The sequence below is a fragment of the Ochotona curzoniae genome, unplaced genomic scaffold (genome assembly GCF_017591425.1).
Source record: "Ochotona curzoniae isolate NIBS_2020 unplaced genomic scaffold, NIBS_Ocur_1.0 scaffold_4506, whole genome shotgun sequence".
Classification (NCBI taxonomy): Eukaryota; Metazoa; Chordata; class Mammalia; order Lagomorpha; family Ochotonidae; genus Ochotona; species Ochotona curzoniae.
Window position 1 is genome coordinate 76,989,235 of NW_024467119.1, and position 23,837 is coordinate 77,013,071.

The 23,837-nt window shown below is 40.5% G+C and overlaps 1 protein-coding gene across 4 annotated transcripts in view; it reads right to left on the bottom strand.

Annotated features, from left to right (window-relative positions):
* LRBA (LPS responsive beige-like anchor protein) overlaps positions 1-23,837 on the bottom strand; it is a 633,639-nt gene that overhangs the window by 166,159 nt on the left and 443,643 nt on the right. For all 4 annotated transcript variants that reach the window (XM_040967344.1, XM_040967342.1, XM_040967341.1 and 1 more), the window contains 2 exons: positions 21,390-21,505; positions 17,304-17,416 (listed from right to left, as the gene is read on the bottom strand). In XM_040967344.1, coding sequence (XP_040823278.1) covers positions 17,304-17,416; positions 21,390-21,505 — 229 coding nt within the window. The remainder of the gene's footprint in view (positions 1-17,303; positions 17,417-21,389; positions 21,506-23,837) is intronic.

The window sequence follows — 23,837 nt, forward strand, 5'->3', positions numbered from 1 at the left end:
AGGCCCACTTCCTGGCAAGCAAGGGTCAGAGATTCTCAAATTCTACAAAAGTCCCCAAGCTGCCGCGTTTTATGAAGTACCCAGCGCCCATAACCCTCCAGCACTGTCCTGAGGGTGGTTCTGACAATGGATACACGCAACACTCTAAGTGGATCAAATTAAAGGACTGACTCTGCCAACAGGGAAATGGGCCAGAAAATAAATGTTCATTCAATTGCTAAGTATTATTTAAAAATTTACCTTATTTTTCCTGTGCCAACTGAGAAGGTTCTCAACCCATAAAACTCCTACGGTTTACCCTCTTTTAAGCTGACACTTAATTGCACCTTACAACCGCATATCAGACCTACTTGGTACCGTGGTAAGACAGAGTTAGTCACTATTATGAGGCACTAGACACAAGCCAGGGAAGCCCAGATTTAGAAATCAGTGGCTATTACATGTAGTAGCTGCCCATGGTTTGGGGCTGATTCTAGAACATAAGGCAAAAAAAAAAAAATTAACTAAGAGGTCAGGAGCGGTGGCGAGGTGGACTAAGCTGAAGCCTTTGGTACTCTCCTCCCACACTAGAGAGCCAGTCTCAGTGTCAGCACTTCGCTTCCAGGCTCCCAGATAGAGTGCCCTGGAGGTGGGGGATGATGGTTATGTAGCTTAGTCCCTGATACCCGGTGAGAGACTCAGGTGGAATTCTTGGCTCCAGATTTGGGCCTGGTGAAGTCCTGGCTGATGCGGTCATTTTGGAAGGAGCATGAACCTTTGAAAATATAAAATAGAATTCAGTCTCTATTGTTCTCCTATTGCAGAAAAGGCAGAATCATAGTCTAAAAGGAGGAGGATATAGGAAGACAAACTACAAATAACTAATGTGCTGAAGGAAAATCCACAAGAAAACAGATCTAAACTAACCATATAGAAAATCACATTCAATGTAAGTGGTCACGGGCCCAGCATGACAGCCTAGGGGCTTAAGTATCTGCCTTGCACAAGTCAGGATCTCATAGGGGCGCTGGTTCTAGTCCCAGCTGCTCCACTTCCCATCCAGCTCTCTGCTTGTGGCCTGGGAAAGCAGTTGAGGAAGGCCCAAAGCCTTGGGACTCTGCACCCGTGTGGGAGACCCGGAAGAAGTTCCTGGCTCCTGGCTTCTTATCGGCTCAGCACCAGCTGTTGCAGCAATTTGGGAAGTGAACCAGTGGACAGAAAAGCTTATTCTGTTTCTTCTCTCTGTAAATCTGACTTTCCAAGAAAAATAAATCTTTTACAAAAATGTATTCTCAACACCCCACTGAAAACACAGAATCAGGGTAGGTTTGGCATGTATCATACATTGGAGTACGTGGTCTGAATCCCAGGTGCTCCAGTTTTGACTGAGCTCCCTGCTAATGGACATGCTGGAATGTAGCAGGTGATAGCCCAGTGTACAGGTCGCTGCCACCTGCATATGGAAGACCTGGGTTGACTGCGCTGCTTGGGAGCGGCCAGGCTGAACCCTAGCTATTGTAAGCATCTGGGGTATCAACCAGAAGATGGAGGATCTCCCTCTACCACCCATAAAATGAAAACTATATATATATTTTTAAATTTGGGGACAAGCACTGTAATAAGGTTGTCACTTGGCATAAACACATCTCATACAGGAGTACCAGATAATGTTGCAGCTGCCTCCAATCCAGACCTGTACCAGTGTACCTGAGAAGGTATCAATGGTAGCACCACGTTTTCAAATGACTGCCACTCACATGAGAGACCCGGCTGAAGTTCTGGGATGCCAGCCTTTGCTGCTGCAGGCTTTTGGAGAGTGAACCAGCACACAGAAAAATTTCTCCACCACCTCTAGCACTACTTTCATTTTCTTGCTAATTAAAAGTTTGTTTATCTGAGGGAGTTACACAGAAAAAAAAAAAAAAGACAGATGTGTGTGTGAGAGAGAGAGAGCGATAGAGAGAGAGAGAGAATATGACTGTTTCATCTGCTGGTTCATTCTCAAATGACCATGATGTCCAGGTGTCAGCTAGACAGAAGCTAGGGGGCAGGAGCCTCTTCCAGTCTCTCCCACGCGGGTTAAGCGGACAGAAGTCTGAAATGAAGGGCTCTGGCAGAGTCGAGAAGAGAAAAGGAAGGCTCTTTCTCTGCAGGTTTTAAGGAGTGTGTGGCTCTGCTAAACCCTTCATTTCAACTTCTAATCCAGAGCAAGTGTTTAAAACAAATAAAACAGGAGCAAGTCTCCACTGTTTAGGAAGTCCCCATCCAAAATCATAGTGACTGGATTTAATTCTCATCCTTGCTCTTGATTCCACTTCTTGCTCAGACGTACCCTGGGAGGTGGCAAGTGATGGCCCAAGAAATTGGGTCCCTGTCACCCATATGAGAGACCCAGGATGAGTTCCTGGCTCCTAGCTTTGCTTTTGTCCAAACCTGGCTATTGTAGGCATTTGGGAAATAATAATAAAATTCAGTAAATTAAAAAACAAAAAAAAAGTAAATGTTACTAAAGTTCCTGGCTCCTCACTTCAGCCTGGCTGAGCCCAGAAACTACAGCTATCTGAGGAGTAAATGAGTGGATGGCAGACTTCTCTGTGGCTTCCCTTTTTTAGTAAATAAAGAAGTCTTTTAAAAAACAACAATTTGTTTGACTTAGCTAAATTAGTATTTTGAGATACATTCATAGAAATACAAGATCATCTCAAATCAATAGTTTTGACCTTAAGATACTAAAAAGGAAGAGAAATTAAACCCGAATCAAATAGAAAAGGGTGAGAAAACCAAAGATTACAAAAACTAAAAAACAGAAAACAGTAAAACCTCCAGCCAGCTCAGTCCAGAAGTAAAGTATATGAAATAACAAGAAATAAATTACCAATATCAAGAATGAAGGAAGGCACAGCACAGATAAGACAAATACTGTGCAATTTGAGGTCAACCAAAACTTACACACAAAATAACAACAAAAACAATAACAAAATAACCCAAAACCAGGTAGTTGGGACAACCATGTATTTAGTAAGGAGACTGAATTAAAACATTTAAAAGACAACAACAATAAAAATTCAACTCTTCCCATAAACGAAGCTCTTTGCCTATATGGCTTCACTGAGAAGTTTTAAGGGTCAAATGATAATAATTCCTTTTGTTTAAAGATTTATTTATTTTTATTGGAAAGTTGGATATATAGAGGAGGAGAGACAGAGAAGATCTTCCATCTGATGACTCATTCCCCAAGTGGCTGCAATGGCCAGAGCTGAGTCGATTCAAAGACAGAAGCCAGTAGCCTTTTCCGGGTCTCCCACACAGGTGCAATGTCCCGAGGCTTTGAGCCATCCTGGACTGCTTTCTCAGGCCACAAGCAGGGAGCTGGATAAAACGAGATCCCCTGGACCAGAACCAGAGCCCATATGAGACACCTGTGTGTGCAACGTGAGGACTTCAGTCACTAGGCTACCACACCGGGCTGGAAATAATATTTCTATGTCATTTTTTTTCTAGGAAATTATTAGGAAACAACTTCAAAACTCATTTTTGTGACCATTGTTATGGCACAGTGGGTTAAGCTATAGCCTGCAATGGCAGCATCCCATACTGGCATCAGTTTGTAGAAAGCATCGAAAGGTCTACAAAGTAGGCTAAAATCAACTGGGTTTAGCAAGGTTACAGAATATAAAGTCCATACTCAAAGCTCAGTCACATCAAATGCATGCTACATTGCAAACAATGAGAAACTGGAAAAGAAAAAAAACCTTCAACAAGCATTAAAATGATCATTTTCTCAGGGTAAACTGGTAAAACACATAAAGTCAAGCAGCACACAATTTAGTCAATGGATTGTCAAAGACAGAGCGACACAAAGCCAGCTTAAGTTTGTGTAGGTAAACTCTATGATGTTCACACAACAACAAAAACTCTACCGTATTGCTGCACTTCCTGAACCAGTACCTCACTGAACCTATTCGCACCATCTAGAGTTGTGTGGTTTTATAAGTTTTGTACGCTGGAGAGACATTAAACAACCAAACAAATGGAAGAAATGCATTCATGAGTTGTAAAATTCAATACCGTTAATATATTACTTTTATCCAAAATAGTCTATAGACTCAATGTAACCCTAATAAAAATCCAAGCAAGTTTCTGCTTTAATTGGAAACTTGAAAGTTCATTCGCAAAAGGTAGAAGCCCAACAGCAAACAATTCTGAAAAGCGGAAATATAGTTGTAACCTCTTCACATGACTTACTGTATAACTACAGTACCTGAGACAGTGTGACTCTTACAGAAAGACATACGCATTGATATGCACAGATACACAAAATACAGACTCTAGAAGCAGACCTATCTTTAACCAATTTGTATTTTTTATTTGAAAAACAGAGGGGGTTGGGAGAAGAAGGCTGTGTCAGGTTAAAGCCAGCGGCAGAGAACACGGAGCTGGTCTCCCAGGTGGGTGGCAGGGACCGAGTCATTGTCACTGCTTCCCAGGGTGCTTGGGAGGAAGCTAGGTCTAGAGTCAGGGCTTAACCTCAGGCACCCCAACACGTGGGTGTGGGTGCTCCATGGAGCGGATTAACCTGTGCAAAAACACCCACATGCACAATCAGTTTTTAGAAAAGTCAGTGATCACTGCTGGGCTACGACTAGCATATTATCAAATAATATCAGCCTAAGTAAGTAGTTTCCATTTTTTTTTTCCAAAAAGCTGGTCACTCATATTTACACATGTATACATAGCATCAGATGTCTTGCAGTAAACCCCACTCCCCCACCAGTCACAGACAAGTGAACACAATGCAGAGACTGGGAACAACTGTTAACCCATATGTCCCTTCCCACCGGTAAAGGGCATTATTAAGTGTCTCCTTTGTATCATCTCTTGCTTGGTTGGTTTTTTTGTATGTAGTATAAAATTGTATTTAAAAGTTTCATATTCATTAAGTTGTGCGGGAGGTGCAGAGGGAGAGGAAGAGAGCAAAGTCCGCACTCACTGTTGTGTTCCCCAATGTCGTCAGCAGCCCAAGCCGGGTCAGGCCGAAGCTGGGAGCTGGGAACACCCATCTGTGGCCGGGCACACACTCCCTGAGCTGCCACGCGGTGCTGCCCAGGATACAGCTCAGGGCGAGTCCAGAACTGGGAGCAGCGCCAGGATCCAAATCATAGCGCACTGCTGTGAAATGAAGACATCCTCGCAGGCCCAACCTCTACGCAAAAATCTGCCTTTCACTCAGATGTTGCATGCATTTGAATCCATTGAAAGGACCTAAACTGGTATTTATTGATTATGGTAAAGTATGCTAAATATTTATATATTATAATGGGACATTCTTGGACAAGTCAAGGCATAGGACAGAAAACTAGAACTATGTCCTGAAGAAGGCAATATCTCAACTCTATAAAGATCATCATACTACAGGCTTGTTCCGTGATCTGAAGACTAGTGAATACTAGCGATGGCTTTTAATTTCCTTACCTGTCTTTCACACTCAGAGTCACTCAGATTTTTCAAATTATATGCTTATATATATCATTCTATGTCTACAACTTGCCCAATTTACTGATCTAATAAAATGTATTTAAAAGTAAACAGGGTTAATGCATTTTAACAGGACATATTTCTTAGTCAAATGACTGATTTTCTTCTCTCTAGTCTTATAAATGATTAATGTATACAAAATACACATCACTATTATACTATTATGGTATTTAAAAGTAGGAACAATTCAGCTGTACTCTGGCACAGCGGGCTCTTGTCCTGGCTGTTCAAATTCCAATCCAAATTCCAGCTAGTATGTCTTAGAAAACAGCAGAGTATGGCCCAAGTATAGGCCCAAGTAAGGCCCAAGTAGAGGCCCAAGTATGGCCCATGAATGGTCCAAGTAATGCCCAAGTATGGCCCATGTATGGCCCAAGTAAGGCCCAAGTAAGGCCCAAGTAAGGCCCAAGTAAGGCCCAAGTATGGCCCAAGTATAGCCCACGTAAGGCCCAAGTAGAGGCCCAAGTAAGACACAAGTATGGCCCAAGTATGGCCCAAGTATGGCCCAAGTAAGGCCCAAGTAAGGCCCAAGTGTGGCCCAAGTAGAGGCCCTAGTATGGCCCATGTATGGCCCAAGTAATGCCCAAGTATGGCCCAAGTATGGCCCAAGTAAGACCCAAGTATGGCCCAAGTATGGCCCATGTATGGCCCAAGTAAGGCCCAAGTAAGGCCCAAGTAGAGGCCCAAATATGGCCCAAGTAAGGCCCAAGTAGAGGCCCAAGTATGGCCCAAGTAAGACCCAAGTATAGCCCACGTAAGGCCCAAGTAGAGGCCCAAGTAAGACACAAGTATGGCCCAAGTAAGGCCCAAGTGTGGCCCAAGTAGAGGCCCAAGTATGGCCCATGTATGGCCCAAGTAATGCCCAAGTATGGCCCAAGTATGGCCCAAGTAAGACCCAAATATGGCCCAAGTAATGCCCAAGTAAGGCCCAAGTGTGGCCTTGCATTCATGTACGAGAACTGGAGGAGGCTCCTGACTGCTGCCTTGACTGGCTCAGTTGCAGCCGCTGTGAACATCTGGGCAATGAACAAGTGCATGGACATCTCTTTCTCTCCCTCTTTCTCCTTCTCTTTCTATAACTCTATCTTTGACATAAAGAAACAAATCTTAAAAGATTAGGAATTATTCGATTTATCTTTTTTTTCTGGCATGAACAATGTGCATAAAAATTTCCAGTCAATATTTAGTAGTCCATTCTTTGAACTGCATATATTTATTTAAAATAAAGGAAATATAATGGAGGAAAATTCATATTATAAAAAAATTACACATGGATTCCAAAATTTTATAACGCCAAATAAACTTTTTTTTAAAACTGTACCTGCTACTTTTGTATCATTTTTAAAAGACTTGTTTACTTATTTGAAAGTCAGAGTTACAGAGAAGATAGATAGGAAAACAGATCTTCCATCTGCTGGTTTACTCCCTAGGTGGTCACTATGGCCATTGCTGGGCAGGATCAATTCCAAGAGGTTCTTCCAGGTCTCCTGTGTGGGCAGCAGGGCTCCAAATACTTCCAAATACTTGGAAACACCTTCTGCTGGTTTTTCAAGGTCATTAACAGGGATCTGGAGCTGGAACAGAAGCAGAACAGCCAGGATACAACTAGTATCTTATGTGGGATGCCAGGGGGCACAGGCAGAGGCTTTACCCACCACGCCACAATGCTGCTTCCAGTCAACTTATCTTTTATCAACTTTGAAAGAAATCCTTGGTAAATTTTTTTAAAAACCACAGGAAATCTGGGCCCGGCACAGTGGCGCAAGTGGTTAAGGTCCTTGCCTTGCACGCCCGGGATCCCATATGGGCACAGGTTCTAATCCCGGCAGTCCCGCTTCCCTTTCGGCTCCCTGCCTGTGGCCCGGGAGAGCAGTCGAGGATGGCCCAGGGCTTTGGGACTCTGCACCCACGTGGGAGACCCGGAAGAGGCTCCTGGCTTCGGATTGGCATAGCGTCGGCCGTTGCACTCACTTGGGGAGTGAATCATCAGACGGAAGATCTTCCTCTCTGTCTCTCCTCTCTGTATATATCCGCCTTCCCAATAAAAAAAATAATAAATAAATAAATAAATAAATAAATCTTTAAAAAAAAACACAGGAAATCTAAGAATGAGATTTTGACACCTATTGCTATATTTTACAAGCTAAACCTACAATAGATCATTCAAATATATTTCCATTTCATTTATTTAATATCAGAAAAAACAATTTAAAGCCAAAAGTGTGGTATTACTAATTATTAAAATTTTAAAACTATGCAATGTGTTTTAAAGACAATTTTTATATAAATTTTCAGGAGATATTCCCCTTGTCTAAATCTACCTGTGTCTAAACACCTATCACTAAATGAAGAAGACAGAAGCATGTGGGAATAAATTAGTAAGGTTAGGTGAATATTGAAATTTACAAACAACAATAATAGTCATGACGTCACAGCACTGTAACCTAACATGACTAGAGAATAAATACTTTGAGAAGGATGACTGACTGGCAGTGTGTTACTGGTGAATGTCACCCTGACAGTAATATTAACCACAGTTCATTTCAGTTGCTCCAGTTTATCATTTTCTGACTAATGTTAGAAAACACTGTCATTGAAGGCAACTTAAAGTAAATGTGGGGTGAGCCTCTAGTAGAGTGATTCCAAAACCTCTCCTGGAAGGTAAACTCCAGCAGAAAATCTAGCCCGGAATACAGAATGCTAGGGGCTGAGCGGATGTCAACTTAGAAACACGGTCATACAAGGCGACTGCAGCTTTCCACGTGCTCTAGGGCACTGTGTACCCGCAGCCATAAGCACACTCACACGGCATTTCTTCAAGTGTGAGAAAAGGAAAGTGAAAGTTTATTTTGACACAAACTTTTTGGAAGTGGCACAGTTTTTTTATAACATCCATTTCCCATGAGTGTTTTCAAGACCCTCATGAGAATCTGTATCAGCATTTACATACATAAATTTATACAGACAAAATATGATATCTCCATAAATTGCTGAATTTAGTATTAAGTTCCGGGGAAACAGATCTATATCGCGTTTTAAACTCATGAACCACACTGAATGAATTTTTAAAAATTACTGTACTCAAACATTTTCTTCAGGGTTATAGAAACTCCATAGCAATTTACTATACAGAAGCCCTCAAATTAAATTCTTTGTAAACATCTCTACACTTACAAAAGGAAGCAGACTGACACAGCCTGTCTAAAACCACAGTGCCTCTGGTCTAGTTCTCTAATTTTTACCTTTCTTGTAATCTGCCCCACATCGTGTTGATATTCTTTTCAGAAGAGATCAGCACTCCTGTTTCATTAGTTTTATTACTGTTCATCATTGTCTTATCCCATTACTACTACATTTTTTTCCTCGCTAAATTATTTATTCTTGGTCCTCATGTGATAGCCTAGTGGCTAAATTCTCACCTTTGCATGCACCGAGATCCCATATGTGTGCCGGTTCATATCCCGACTGCTAAACTTCCCATCCAGCTCCCTGCCTGTGGCCCGGGAGAGCAGTTGAGGACGGCCCAAAGCCTTGGGACCCTGCACCAATGGAGGAGAGCTGGAAGAAGCTGCTGGCTCCTGGCTCTGGATTGGCTTAGCTCAGGCCGTACCGGCCACTTGGGGAATGAATCATCGGACGGAAGATCTTCCTCTCTGTCTCTCCTCTATGTATATCGCCTTTCCAATAAAAATAAATAAATCCTTTTAAAAATTTCATTGTCACATATCATTTTGACTTCTTTAGAATTACCATCAGTTCAATGACCTTTGCTTAAGAGAGTGAATATTTATTTATTTATGGAAAGTCAGATATACAGAGTGAAGGAGAGGCAAAGAGAAAGCGATTCCATTCATTGGTTCACTCCCCAGTAGCCACAATGGCCAGAGCTGAGCAGATCCGAAGCCAGGAGCCAGGAGCTTCTTCCAGGCCTCTCAATCAGGTGCAGAGTCCTAAGACATTGGGCCGTCTTCGACTGCTTTCCCAGGCCACAAGCAGGGACCTGAAAGGGGAGTGGAGCAGCCAAGATATGAACTGGTGCCCAGATGGAATCCTGGGCATGCAAGGCAAGGACTTTAGCCACGAGGCTACTACACCAGGTCCAAAAATAAACAAACCTTAAAAAAATTATAAATTCTTAGTCTTGTTTTCTTAAGGCTTCTCCTGCTTCCTGAAGTTCTTAATTCTTCCAGTCCCATTCATTTTTCTGTTTGCTTTAGTCTTTGTCATCTCTCGCAGTGGAGATTGTGTTTTAAATGTTCATTTCTGTCTGTGCCTAAATTGCTAGCAACAAAATACTGACGATGCGATTAAAACATGGAACAGAAGTAGCAATCAGTGTAAGCCGGTCGACTCCTCTGAAGGGAAATCAGCTGAGCAGCAAGGAGCTTCCTGTAATCCTTGGCACTTATAGTCTTTTCTCTTGAGTAATACACACTTCTGTCCCGCGGGGTGGCCTGGCATGGGCCCGAGTGCCAGGAGTCCCGATCCTAAGGCAGCCAAAGGGGCCTCAACTACTGGGCACTTCAAACTTTCAACTCAAGCTGTTTTTCCTCCTCTTTCCTTAAACCTTTCCCCTGTCTGTGCATGTTGTCCTACCAGAAATTTCTGGCAGAAATTCCACGCTGCCCTGAAAGTCAATCTCCTGCCTTTTGTTCAGACGGAGCGAGAAGAGTAGACGAGAGGGAAGAGGTGGATAGGAAATCTAGTGTTCAATGTCAAAACGATCCTTCTGATGCGACCTGGGGTCTAATGCTTCCCTGACAGAGACACATCAGAGATCCGATTCTGGGCTTACCCACTGGGGCAGGGGCGACCTTGGCGCGTTCCTTAACCTCACTAAATCTTAGCTTCCTTATCTGTAAAACAAAGATAACAAAGACACATTCCTCTCCTCACTGGTGTTGTCCGGGAAGGCCGCATACACGCTTGCTTGTTACGGTGGACGGCATGAAGCAGGGCTTCTCTCTCAACTCTACAGAAACAACTCCACACTCTCCAGGTACCACTTTTGTGTTGACTAGACCATAAAACCTTACCAAGGCGAGGAAATCCAACCTCTGCCCAAATCGCAAATCCGTGTGGCATGTGACGGCAACTGTGATTGATGCCAGATGAAAGTATCTTTAATATGTGTTTGTCAGCCGACAGGAAATATTCAAAACATCATCAACTGGAAGGCAATTTTTGCTTTTTCTCCGCGTTTATATTTTACCTAGACAACCGACGACCCATTATTTACCACGAACTACAGCATCGTGAGGTTTGTCCTTTTTCTGCAGCCCAATGAAGAGAAAGAGATAACAAATGCTGCCCCACCTATCCTGCTTCCGCGGTGCTCCTCCCCCACGGAGGAGTGCTTCCCTCCTGTGACATCTCGATGGTATATTGATTCCTAGTGTATCTGGTGCAGAGCTCACTAACAGGACTGGCATTCGTCAGAAACAGCACTTCAAACTTAGAGAGATAAAGAAGTGGCGGTGTCTGTTCAACAACAGTTAAATGTCGGTAGCCAGTTCCAGGTCATGATGCACGCTGTGCATGCAATGCGTGCGAGAGAGAAGCATCGCACATATGAAAATACACACAGAAACCGCAGTAGATAGGGAGATTATGAAACTGTCTACTTTTCCTTTAAAGAGAGAAAGAAACATATACCTAGGCCAAACAGCAGCAACTCAGGAACTAGCGGGCACATGTACAATAGCCTTGTCATTGCGCCCCAGCTTCCCCAGAATTTACTCCTCTGAGAGTGTTGATCATGATGAAAGCGAAGGCAGCTTCTACATTAACAAGGTCTGACTAGTACAGCACCATACATTTTTAATAACAAAACCAATGACATTTTCTACAGTCGGGGTTAAAATTTTAAATTCAGTTTTGGTAAACTTTTTTCCAATTCTTTTACTGCAAAGTAGGAAGCAGGAGATCCCGGCGCAGGTTCATTTGCCTATACTGTTGTTGTTTTCTTATTTACTGCACTCTGGACCAAAGCAACATCTCACCCGGGGCTTACTGACACTCTACTGATGAAAAATCATTTTTTTCTCTTTGCCCTCCACTTTAAAATTATTTTGTATATACAAAAGAATAATAAAAAAGTATTTCCCCTTCTACTAAAGATTTGACTTTAAAATATTAAATTAAAAAAAAAAACTTGTTTAGACCTCAGCCAACACTGCCCCCCCCCCCCCAGCCATCTGCCATCTTCAGTTTTTGTTTTTGTTTTAACTCAAGGACAGGAACAACTTGATTTTATTTTATTTTATTTTTTTTCAAATCTCCAGAAATTAAAGACTCCCTGACCTATAATACCACCCCGTTAGCAAACAGTGAACGAAGGAAGAAATGAACGAACACTGAGGAATTTTTCTACTTTCGATTACATAATCAGCACTGTTCGGTTTTGTTGTTGTTGTTGTTTTGCTTTGTTTTTCTGTTTTTATTTTGACAAAGCAGACTTCATCAGAAAAGACTGGCACAGAACTTGAGACAAAGACAATAAGGTGGGCAGTTTGGAAAACAGGCTTTCCTTTTCGAACCAGTAATATGGTGGTAGAATTCAACCACAGATTTCAGCAGATTTGGACCTGACACATACTCATAATTCCTTTTTTGCGTTACATTGTCCCTTTCTATTCATTTGATTAAAAATGCAGCTGTAGACTACAATTTGAAAAACACTGATTTAGTGTTCGAATTCTGATGCTACCCACAGGGGGTGTGACTGGTACAACTTAATCAACCATATGGGTCCTGTTTTCACCTCTGTAGAGACAATAGCAATACCTAACTTAAAGGATTTCTGTGACTGTTAATTTACACATGTAAAATACTTCAGTAACAGACTGGCACATGGCAAGCACTCAATACTAGTTGATATTAATGAAGTGAGATGCTCCTTTTTTTTTTAAAGATTTATTTATTTTTATTGGAAAGTCAGATATACAGAGAGGAGGAGAGACAGTGGGAAAGAGAAAGATCTTCCCTCCGATGATTCACTCCCCAAGTGAGTGCAACAGCTGATGCTATGCCGATCCAAAGCCAGGATCCAGGAACTTCTTCTGGGTCTCCCACATGAGTCCAGGGTCCCAAGGCTTTGGGCCATCCTCAACTGCTTTCCCAGGCCACAAGCAGGGAGCTGGATGGGAAGTGGAGCTGCTGGGATTAGAACCCGCAACCGTATGGGATCCCGGTGCGTTCAAGGTGAGGACTTTGGCCGCTGGCTGCTCCTGTTTTTAAAAACTTCACAGCTGGACCCAGCTTGAAGGTTAAGTGTCTTAATCCTCGCCTTGCATGCCCCAGGATCCCATAAGGGCACCTGTTTGTGTCCCAGCTGCTCCACTTCCCATCCAGCTCCCTGCTTGTAGTTTGGGAAAGCAGCTGAGGATGGTCCAAAGCCTTGGGACCCTGCACCTGCGTGGGAGACCTGGAAGAAGTTCCTGGCTGCCACCTTTGGATCACTTCAGCTTCTAGTCACTTGGGGAGTGAACCAACAGATGGAAGATCTTTGTTTCTGTATCTCCTTCTCTCTGTAAATCTGCCTTTCCAATAAAAATAAATAAATCTTAACAAAATATTTCACAGCCAGGATACTGGTGTTTTCATTTGCAAGTGCATGGTTAAGTGCAATCTAAGAATATGTTAATTTTCTGGAACAGGTATTAAGTGCAGGACAAATATATTTTATCTATTCCAACACAACCAAGCTCATCAATTAAGAGAGAAATAATTGCCTTGGTTGTCTTGGTCTTTCTGTTTTAGATAATTGGCTTATACAATGACTCTTCAAACTAAACAAATAAAAAAACCACAGCAGCAAAGAAAATCTTTCTAATTTACAAAGTCCTGATATGGTTAATACTCAACCTGATCATAATCCATTCTTAGGGTAAGACATATTGTAAACCTATGCCTGCCCTAATTATACTTTCTTATAAGGGCAAGACAAATAGAACATATTAATCTTCATCTCTTCCAAGCAGGATGTCAGAATATAAAAATCAATGTGTGTCTATAAAATATGGATTAATGTCACTCCAAATTCTATGCATGGTTAGGTGTGTCTTCCCATCATTCAGAATTTTAGACTACTGATGAAACAACTGGTGAAGGGGGGAGAAAGAACCTCTACGTGTTCAGCATTGAAAACAAAGCATTAACCCGCTATACTAAATAAGGACTTCTTCAATACCAGAAAGTATTTACTACTCAAATTAAACTAAATTTGATCTTCTCAACACAATGACAAAACTAATTTGCAACTGGTAGAAGGATATCTTGTACATGGAATAAAAAATTATACTTTCAAGAGAGTATCTTTTATATTGTTTCACTTAGGCATTTACTTTTCTCAAAGAACGATCAGAAAAACAACATTAAAAAGGGCATCCATTTCATTAATTCAGTTTCAGAAAGAATATTCCCTGTGCAACATGAAATAGATTACCAAATAAAACTGTAGCTTTGCATCAATGCTACTAAAACTCCTCTGAAGCAAGCTTTGGGGAAATTAAATGGACATAAATATGCATAAATAATTCAATACATCTTAAAGCTAGTCAGGCCATATTATCTAGTTAAGAATGAGGATAAGAACTGTTTATATTCTAAATTAAGCTTTGCACATTATGTTTCCTAGGATTTCTCAAGTTTATTTAAACAAATAGTAATGTTTGCCAAATGTATACTATGGGACAAATTTTAATACAGTTCTATTAAAAGCATTATTTGTACCAACTCAGCTCATTTCTATACGAGATGTATTCCTGAAAGCATGTGCGGAAACTAATATTTAAAAACTGAATCATACTATAAACATTTTGGAAGACCTTAATACTAAAAGGGGTAAAATGTTTTTCTTCCATAAATAGTCATCACTATTTTATACAGGCAAAGCACAATTTCCAAATATCTAAGGCGCTTGATTATTTCACTTAAAACACAGTGTTAATTAATTTTAAAATCATTTATTTCATTCATTTTCATCAATCTGTATAACTTTTGTAGCATTAAACTAATGCTACTTTATAGGAAAGGAGGTATTAGTTATAAGATACATGGCTGAGTGCAAGAGCTTCCTACTTCCTCCTGGATTCTCTAATTACACAACTGTTCACTATTCAATTCTGTGCCTTTCCTCCTTCATGAAAGAACTCCTTACAAACATTCTTTTCCCAACCACAAGTACAAATGTTTTGTTACTTTTTAAGACCATATAAAAAAACGGCATTACATTTATAGGCACAGTATTACACAAATTACTACACTGGTTCAACTGGGCTTTATTAGGTGGTATGGACATATGTGGGTAGAAACTAATGAAACCAACTGTTTTGGTTAGATTTTGTTTCCCCTTCCTTTTCTACTTTTAACATAACAAAATAAAAATCAAACAGCAAAATTACTATTGTTTATCCATGGGGACATATAAACGTAACTCTATCATATTCAAAAAAGATGTTATAAAGGCATTCAGTAACATATCTTATCCACCCAACAAAAGTACTTGTCAAGTTCCTTGGAATCATTTCTGTAATACAGTAAAAATCTATTTTAATAAAGAATCCTGTTTATTTGCTGAATAATCTAAAACACTTTTTCTAATATTTCAGCAACTAGTTATAACAAAAAATGCAACCTACACAATACAATGACCAAGGAAGCTTTCTCCTGGTCATATAAGGTCTAGAGTAAAGAAGACAGACAAGGGTCAGAGAACATAGTGATGAGAGGAGAAAGCGTGGGAATGGAAGCACCTGTTTAGAAACAACCACGGTTAAAGAGTGAAATACAGCCTCCTAAGGAGCAGCCATTGAGTCAACATTAGCTGTTATTTTCCTATGCAATGTGTCCGAAGACACTTTCCAAATAACCATGCGAAGCTCACAATATCTTAACAAGCCACATGCTTAAATAGAGGTTGTAATTGAAGTATTCAGTGATTAAAGAAGAGGCACTTCTTCAAGAATCCAAAAAAGGACATGTTTTAATTAACTCATTCATTCATATCTGAGAAGCAGAAGAGACAGATGGAGGCAGAGATCTCTTATGAACTGGTCTGTTCTCCAGAGGCTCTGTAAGACCAGGACTAGTCCAGGCCAAAGCTGGAGACCAGGAACTCAATTTCAGGTTTTCCATGTGGTTGGCAAGGACTTAAACTACATGAGTCATACTGCTGCTTCCCAGGGTACACATTAGCAGGAAGCTGGAATCGTGAATGGAGCCAAGACTCCAATCAAAGCACTCTGTTAAGGAATCAATATTTGATTACTAGCAAATATGTTGACTTTACGATATCTATTTAAATTGCCATTCATTCTTTGGAGTAGATTTTACATTCTAAAAAAAAGTCATTAAAAGATTTTTTAACCTTTATTTACATAAAATTCAAACAAAGGAGTTGGAATAGAATATAATAGCCTAAGGATGAACAAGTTGTCCAGTTTTATGGCTGACCTGTTCCATTCCCATTACACAAGTCATCAGCTGTTGCTTCCCCAGGAACACTAGCTGGGAGATGCATTGGAAGCAGAGTTCCTGAGACTTGAACCAGTGCTGCAAGCCCTTCTCTCTGTGTACTTCTGCTATAACTGGGCACAGGTGTTTAGCAAATACTTCAATGAGGACCAAGATGGGTTTAGAAGAGTTAACAGAGAGGACTAAGTACATTCTTGAAGGAAGTCAGTATTAAAGGCAAAACATCTGGTATTTTGAGGACTTGACCATTCTTCTTGAATGACAGGTAAGGGGTAACACACAGAGGAATGATGGATAAGAACTCAGTCATTATGAGGGTTAGTGAAGGAGACAGGAAGAACCAAAACAAATGGAGGAATACATAAAATATAAGGCATGAAAGGTGCTATAAAAGGAAACCAGTGTTCTGAAGTAGCAAGTTAAGCTATTGCCTGAGATGCTGCTACCCCCATGGATGTCCAGATCCCAACAGCTCCATTTCCGGTCCAGCTCCCTGCTAATGTGCCTGGGAAAGTAGCAGAGGATTGCCAAGTGCTTCAGTTCTTACCCAGAAGCAGCTCCAGCCTTCTGGCTTTGGCCTGCCACAGCATCAGCTGTTGTGACCATTTGGGGGAGTGAACCATGGATGTAAGATCTTTTTCTGTCTCTCCCTCCTTATCTCTCTGCAACTCTTATTTTCAAACAAATAAAAACACATCTTAAAAAAAAGAATAATGCTAAGAAGGAAGCAGTAGGACATTGGGGAAGGAAGGAAGTCACCAATGTTAACCCTGAGATGAACTCAATGATGAAGCAGTAACTCTCAAAGTACAAAGTTGCAACTTTTTCAAGACAAAGAAGCAAAGTCCTGACTTGGGAAAGATTTCCTGGAGTTAAGTAACTCAAAATTTAGATTTAAAGAGGCTCCATCTTGTTGCAGTAAGGAGTAGATCAGAGAAGACAAGAAGTTGGTTGGGAGACCTGGATCAGTTGGCCATTTGTCTTTATACAAGAGTACTATCCATGCCTCCCTTCATGCTTTCACAAATAGCTAACACAGCCTTAGCAGAAGTTAGAAGAGCTGGGATAACAGCTCTGTGGAGGCACACGAAAAAATAAGTGTAATAATGTTTTAATTGTCATCAGATTTATTATGCACACTAAATTTTTCAATATTAAATTTGAGAATATTACAAAGAAATTTAAAAGACAAGGATAAGAAAGCTCCAATTACTTTAAAAGATGTTTTAAAGATATATAACAATAACTAAAGGCATTTAAATTTCTCTCCACACGCAACATAATTACACTTCCGATGACGATTCCGCCATTACCTTAGACAAATCCCGGAAGTTGCTTGGCAAGGTCAGATCCAGTTCTTCTGATTCATAATTAGTGATGACCCAAGGAAACACTGGATACTGGTTTAAGTCATTGTAACTCCTTCCTAGTGGGGTGGGAGGAATCAAAGTGAAATGACAAATTCATAAATAAGTTAGAAAACTACAATGCAAGTAAAAGATGAGACAGCCATCAGTATTTCTATAGCAGTTTTCTGGATAATATTTTAGGGAGGCACCAGAGTGCATATCAGCATAGTGTCTGAAGTCAAAATGTGGACATTTAAACCCTAGCTCCACTCCTCACTAGTCCATAAGTTGTTTTCAGTGAGTTGTATCTGAGTAGATTTTGAGGACTAAAATACAAAGGAGAGAGGCTCACTAATACTGTCTCAATTCCTATCTTATTGTGTATTTGATCATCTTCATTTCTTTTTCTTTCTAAAACAAATACTGAGGTCATATCGCTACCCGATGCATACCCAGTCAAGCAGTCCTCTACAGATGTTCTTGGTATCTAAGCCATTTTCCACTTTCATGATTTGATGCTTTTAGTGTTTTATTTACTCCTTTCATATCAGGCTTCAGGTCTGTTCAGGTAATAAAAATTTTTTTTGACTTGTAAACAGTCTTACAACATATGAATAACAGGACAATTTTAATTCAGAGTTCATTATGTCACTACATATTCCTGCCAATAATTTTTGATTCTACCAGAAAAAAATAACTGAATTTGGAAGCAAAAAGCAGTCTTTTCAGACTCCACTCTTCCACTCTACTTTCTTTTTCCTTCTGAGTGAGATATAAGTAAAACAGTAAAATCTTCATTGTGTCCCATCTGCTTAAAGAATCTGAAACAGTCAAGAGTTTACAGCGCCTTAAAAAGAGATCATGTACCAGCTCAGTGTGACTTGATGTTTAATTTAGCTAAATTCCATCTATAATTGCTGGGTGCCTACTGCTGTCATTTGAGAAATACATTGTGACATCACGAGAACCGATGGGTGGCGCAGACAATAAGGCAAAACGAGCCTTTTTATACGTTTTTATTTTGATGTACTTTTGAAAGACTTATTTATTTATGTGACTTGAAAGCCAGTGATAGAGACAGAGATGGGCTAACAGCAATGTTCCACTCACTGTGTCGCTCTACAAAGGTCTACAATAACTGGGCTGGACCAGACTGAAAGCAGGAGCCAGCAACTCCATCCAGGAGTGCAGCTGAGACCCCATACTCAAGCCGGCAGCTGGTGCCTCCCTGGTGTACCTTAGCAGGAAGCCAGAGTCAGAAATGCAGTCAGGACCAGCAGGTGGTATCTTCACCACGGTGCCAGAGCCTGCTGCCAATTTAGACTCTCTCATGCTGAGCCGAGCCCCCCACTTCCAATTCTTCATGACACTTCAGCTCTCTTCTCCAGTTCCCTACAAGGGTCTATTTTCTTTGATAAGAGAAATGAGCTTTTTGTCTTTTTTTTTTTTTAAGACAGAGAAAATTATACTCTCTCTCTCTTTCACACACACACAAACACACACACAAGGCAAAGAGAGAGAAAGAATATCTTCCATTTACTGATTCACTCCTCAAGAATGGCTACAATACCTAAGGTTGTGAGCTGCAAAGCCAAGAGCCCAGAGCTTCATCCAGGTCTCCCCTGCGGGCAGTAGCATCCCAAGTTCTTGGTCCATCCTCAGCTACTTTTCCCAGGTGCCTTAGCAGGCAGCTGAGTCAGAAGTGGAGCAATCAGGACTCCATACTCCTGCTCTGCTCTGGGATGCCAGCATTGAAAACGGCAGCTTAGCTTGGAGTACAACACCAACCCCTCAGGTGGCTCTTGAACTTCTCTTTCTCATAACTAGAATGACCTCTTCTCATTTTTTGTCCATTTTTCATGGTTTCTCACCTCCGCCTTAAAACCCATCTCCTCTTTACTATCACATTTAAGAAAGCTGTTATCAACTTCCTAAGTTTCCAATGTCACCTCAAACTATTATACCTCATCATCAACTTTTTGGCTTGTGTTGGAAATGAATCCGTGTGAAGTAACCAATTCAGTCTCAGAAAGCCGAACACCAAGGTATCCTGTTCTTAGCCTTCCTTCTTCCATCTCTCCATGATGTTTGGCACAAGTGAAAAACACCTTGCCCTTTCTTCTTGTCTTCTTAAGATATGAATAGATAAACTGCAGGATTACTCATTCTTCCTCTCCCTTCCCAACCTCCCTCTTCCTCCATCTTCTCATACAACAAGAGTATGTTATATGATCACTTTCTGTGTCACTGCTGCTCTTCTCTGTTAGCAACTTCCATTCTAACCCAATGTTCAAACTCCAGGTTCTCTCTCTTTTTTTAAAAGATTTATTTTTATTATTTTTTTATTGAAAAGGCGGATACACAGAGAGGAGAGACAGAGAGGAAGATGATTCACTCCCCAAGTGAGCGCAACGGCCAATGCTATGCTGGTCCGAAGCCAGGAGCCTCTTCCGGGTCTCCCACGCGGGTTCAGGGTCCCAAAGCCTTGGGCCGTCCTCGACTGCTTTCCCGGGCCACAAGCAGGGAGCTGGATGGGAAGCGGGGCTGACGGGATTAGAACCAGCGCCCATATGGGATCCCGGTGCAAGGCGAGGACCTTAACCACTTGCGCCACTGTGCCGGGCCCAAACTCCAGGTTCTCAACATTCTGTTTGGCCTACACTTCCAGAGCTGATTACTGTCACCTCAATCTGGAAGTGCTGCCATGACAAAGGCCACATTTCTGATAATGACACTCCCATTCCTGCGGTGACTGAGGCCCAGAACCCTCGAAGCTTTCTCTGACACGTCATTTTTTTTAATTCACAACCCTCAGTCAGTTGCGCTTGCACAGTTGGTGCCTTGTGAACTTTTGTATTTGGGTCCTTTCTCTTAACTTCTGCTGTTATCTCTCTAACACAGTCCCTTACTGGATTTTATATGCAGCTGCTTCCTAGCTTGGTTCTAGGCTTCTCTCTCCCCACCAATGTCTTACTTATTGCTTTCGAGCCAACTTTTCCAATAAAATTCTAGCATTGCCACGGATGCACTCAGAAACTTTCAAAAGTTTTTTTCAAATGAATGTAATGTTAACCTTTCAGACTGCTATAAAACATTTCATAATATGTCTACCTGATATTTTCATCTTCTCCATATGTGTTTAATATTTACTTATATATATTTTCTCATTATACCATAACTATATGCTTTACATACAACACACAGATACACACACACAAATCATACTCTTTTTCCCTAGCTGTACTGACTTTCCCTCCTTTGAATGCTTGCCTATGCTTTTACTTTTATGTGACTGACTTATAAATTCCAAAGTCTTTTTGATACCCACCTACTGAAATCTTTCTGTATTTTCTCCTTATTCCCACCAATGAGATAAGAATGATTTCTCCATCCCCCTGCTTTTAACCTGTAACATACTCCATCTATAAAGTTAGCATTTTATACAGGTCTTCATTCCTACTATTTCCAAATGAGTTCATTTCAACTATATCAAATAATTGTAAATTCCCATTTTTCTTTTCTATTTGAGAAAGAGCCCTTATACCTATTTTACATTTCTCTCAGGTATCCAAGCGCTCAGATATAAAATCAAAAATTTGGGCCCAGCACAGTAGCTTAGTGGTTAAAGTCCTTGACTTGCATGTACCAGGATCCCATATGGGCACTGGCTCATGTCCTGGCTGCTCCACTTCTCTTCTAACTCCCTGCTTGTGGCCTGGGAAAGCAGTGGGGGATGTCTCAAAGCCTTGGGACCCTGCACCCACATGGGAGACCCGGAAGAAGCTCCTGGCTCTTGGCTTCGGGTTACCTCAGCTCTAATTATTGTGGCCACTTGGGGAGAGAATCAGCAGATGGAAGATCTGTCTCCTCTTTCTGTAAATCTTTAAAAGTTGGAAATCTTATTATCGATTCTATTATCAAGTACATTGATAAGGCAACCTAGCATTAATGGTTAACAATAAAAACGGGCTACTCATATAGGAGTTGGAGTAACATATCACAGTTAACTATTTACTGTTTGAAAGAAGTCAAAGTGTAGGTTGAGATTACCTGCAATCGTGTTTAGAAACATCAAGTACTCAAAGTTTGAGATCTCTCTGTGCTGCCATCGTTGGGTCATGTTAGAAGCTTTGAAAAGCTGACGTGGACTAGCTAATGAAATACGCCTGCAAGAAAAGAAAGCCAATGCACATAAATGTAAGGATGAGTTGTATCTCAATAATGAATCATGAGTTATCTGTGTTTATTAATAATGAAATATATAAATCTGAGAAGTTTTATTCGTGTTAGACTAGTGAACACTGGAGATAGTTCAAGCTACATTTAATGGTTGACAAATGATTCGGACAAGCCACGTGCCTACTATAAAAGTTCCATTCATTGAGGGTAACTGTCATTACAATGTTATTAAAATATCCAAAAGTTGATTAATAGTAGTATGATTACTAATTCACTGATTTACTGACAAAAACGGATCTTACAAATTTTTAATTTATAATTGCAAAAACCTGTAAAAAGGTAGAAGAATAGAATTCCAAACTATTTTGTTATCTATTTATGCAAAGAGATGAACTACTGAGTTTGTAAAATACTACTTAACACAAGACCAGGAATATAGATATCAAAGGATACAAATGATCAATACTAAGAGTAATAGCAAACAGGTGTCAAAATTACCACATTCAAAGTCTAGAATCTGGGCTTGGTACAGTAGCCTAGCAGCTCAAGTTCTAGGCTTGCTTGTGCCAGAATCTCATATTAGCGCCAGTTTTAATCTCAGCAGCCCCACTTTCCATCCAGCTTCCTGCTTGTTGCCTGGGAAAACAGTCAAGGATGGCCCAAATCTTGGGACACTGCACCTGCATGGGAGACCCGGAAGAGGCTCCGGCCTCCTGGCTTTGGACCAGCACAGTTCTGGCCATTGCAGCCATTTGGGGAGTGAACCAGTGAATGGAAGATCTTTCTGTATCTCCTTCTCTTTGTTTATCTGCCTTTCCAATAAAAACAAATAATCCTTTTTTTTTAAAGAACCCTTCAGCAACATTAGATATTTTTGAAAACGTTATGCATTACTTTGTTGAAAATTTTTTAAAAATTAAAAATAGGTTTAGCAAAGGAAAAACAAGGAAATAAGAAACATGAAACATCTAATATGTTCCTCTCTGTGTCTCCTCTTCTCTGTGTATCTGACTTTGCAATAAAAATAAAATCAATCTTTTAAAAAAAAAAGTCGAGAATCTAAGAGATCTATGCCTTCACATTTAGTTTTAAAACAAAACTGTATTTTAAAAGAGATGATGCACAGTCAGTTCATATGCCATAAAATGTTGTCATTCTAAGTACTCATAATTCATTTTAAAAAAAAATCACTATACAACTGGCCTTGTCTTTTTACTGTTCATCACTATTCCTGTCTCTAGCTCCAAGTAACTGTCAGTTTGTTTTCTTTCTGGATAAACTTGCTTTTTTTGGAAATTTCAGATAAGTAAAATTATCCATTAGGTTATTTTTGTGCCAGGCTTTTTTCACTAACCACAATATTTTTAAGGTTCAACACAGCTTATCCATGCTGAATTTTATTCCTTTGCATAAATATTGAATAAATAATATTTTTCTTCGAAATGGTTGATGGACATTTAAACTGCTTCCGGTTTTCAGTTATTGTGACTAATTCTACCATAAACATTCACATACAAACATACATTTGCCTTTCTTTTGAGTAAATTTCCAGGAACAGAATTGCTGTGTTGTATGTTAAGTTTAACCTTTAGAGATGTTGCCAAATCGATTTCCAAAATTCCTAGACCACTGGACACTCCATCCAGCGATGTATGAGGGATTACTATGCAGTTGCCAATATTTACTATTCGATATATTTTCATTATACCCATTCTAGCTTGTGTGAAATGGTATCTTCACAAACTTTTAATGTCCACTGTTGGGCATCCTTTTGCATGATTAGTAGTCATTTCTTTATCTCCTATAGTGAAATGACTGCTGAAATCCTTTCATGAATTTTGCTTTATAACTGAGTTTTGTTGAGTTTTTATACATCCTGGATAAAAGTCTGTGACAGCTAATTTGAATGTATCAACTGAACTGGACTGAAAAATATCCAGAAATCGCTGGTATACCATTATTTCTGGGTGTGGCAACGAATACATCTCCGGAGAGATGAGCAGGGTCAGGTGCCTGAGTGAAACACACGGCTAACTCCACCACGAGTGGGCATCATTCTAAGCACTGCAGAGAACAGGAAGGGTGAATGTCCTCCTTTCACGGCGCTACAGCTTCTATCTTCTCCTGCCTTTTAGACAGTGCTACTCCTGGTTCTGTTCCCCAACTGTTCCACCCATCCTCAACCCCATTCTCAAGCCCTGGGGTCTTGTGCATGGCCACTGGCTCTCCCTGCCTATCCAAACCTCAAGTTTTAGCTCTTGCGTATAGGTAAATTAAATGTTTTGAGTCCTTATAAACAGCACATAATAGGCATTAAAA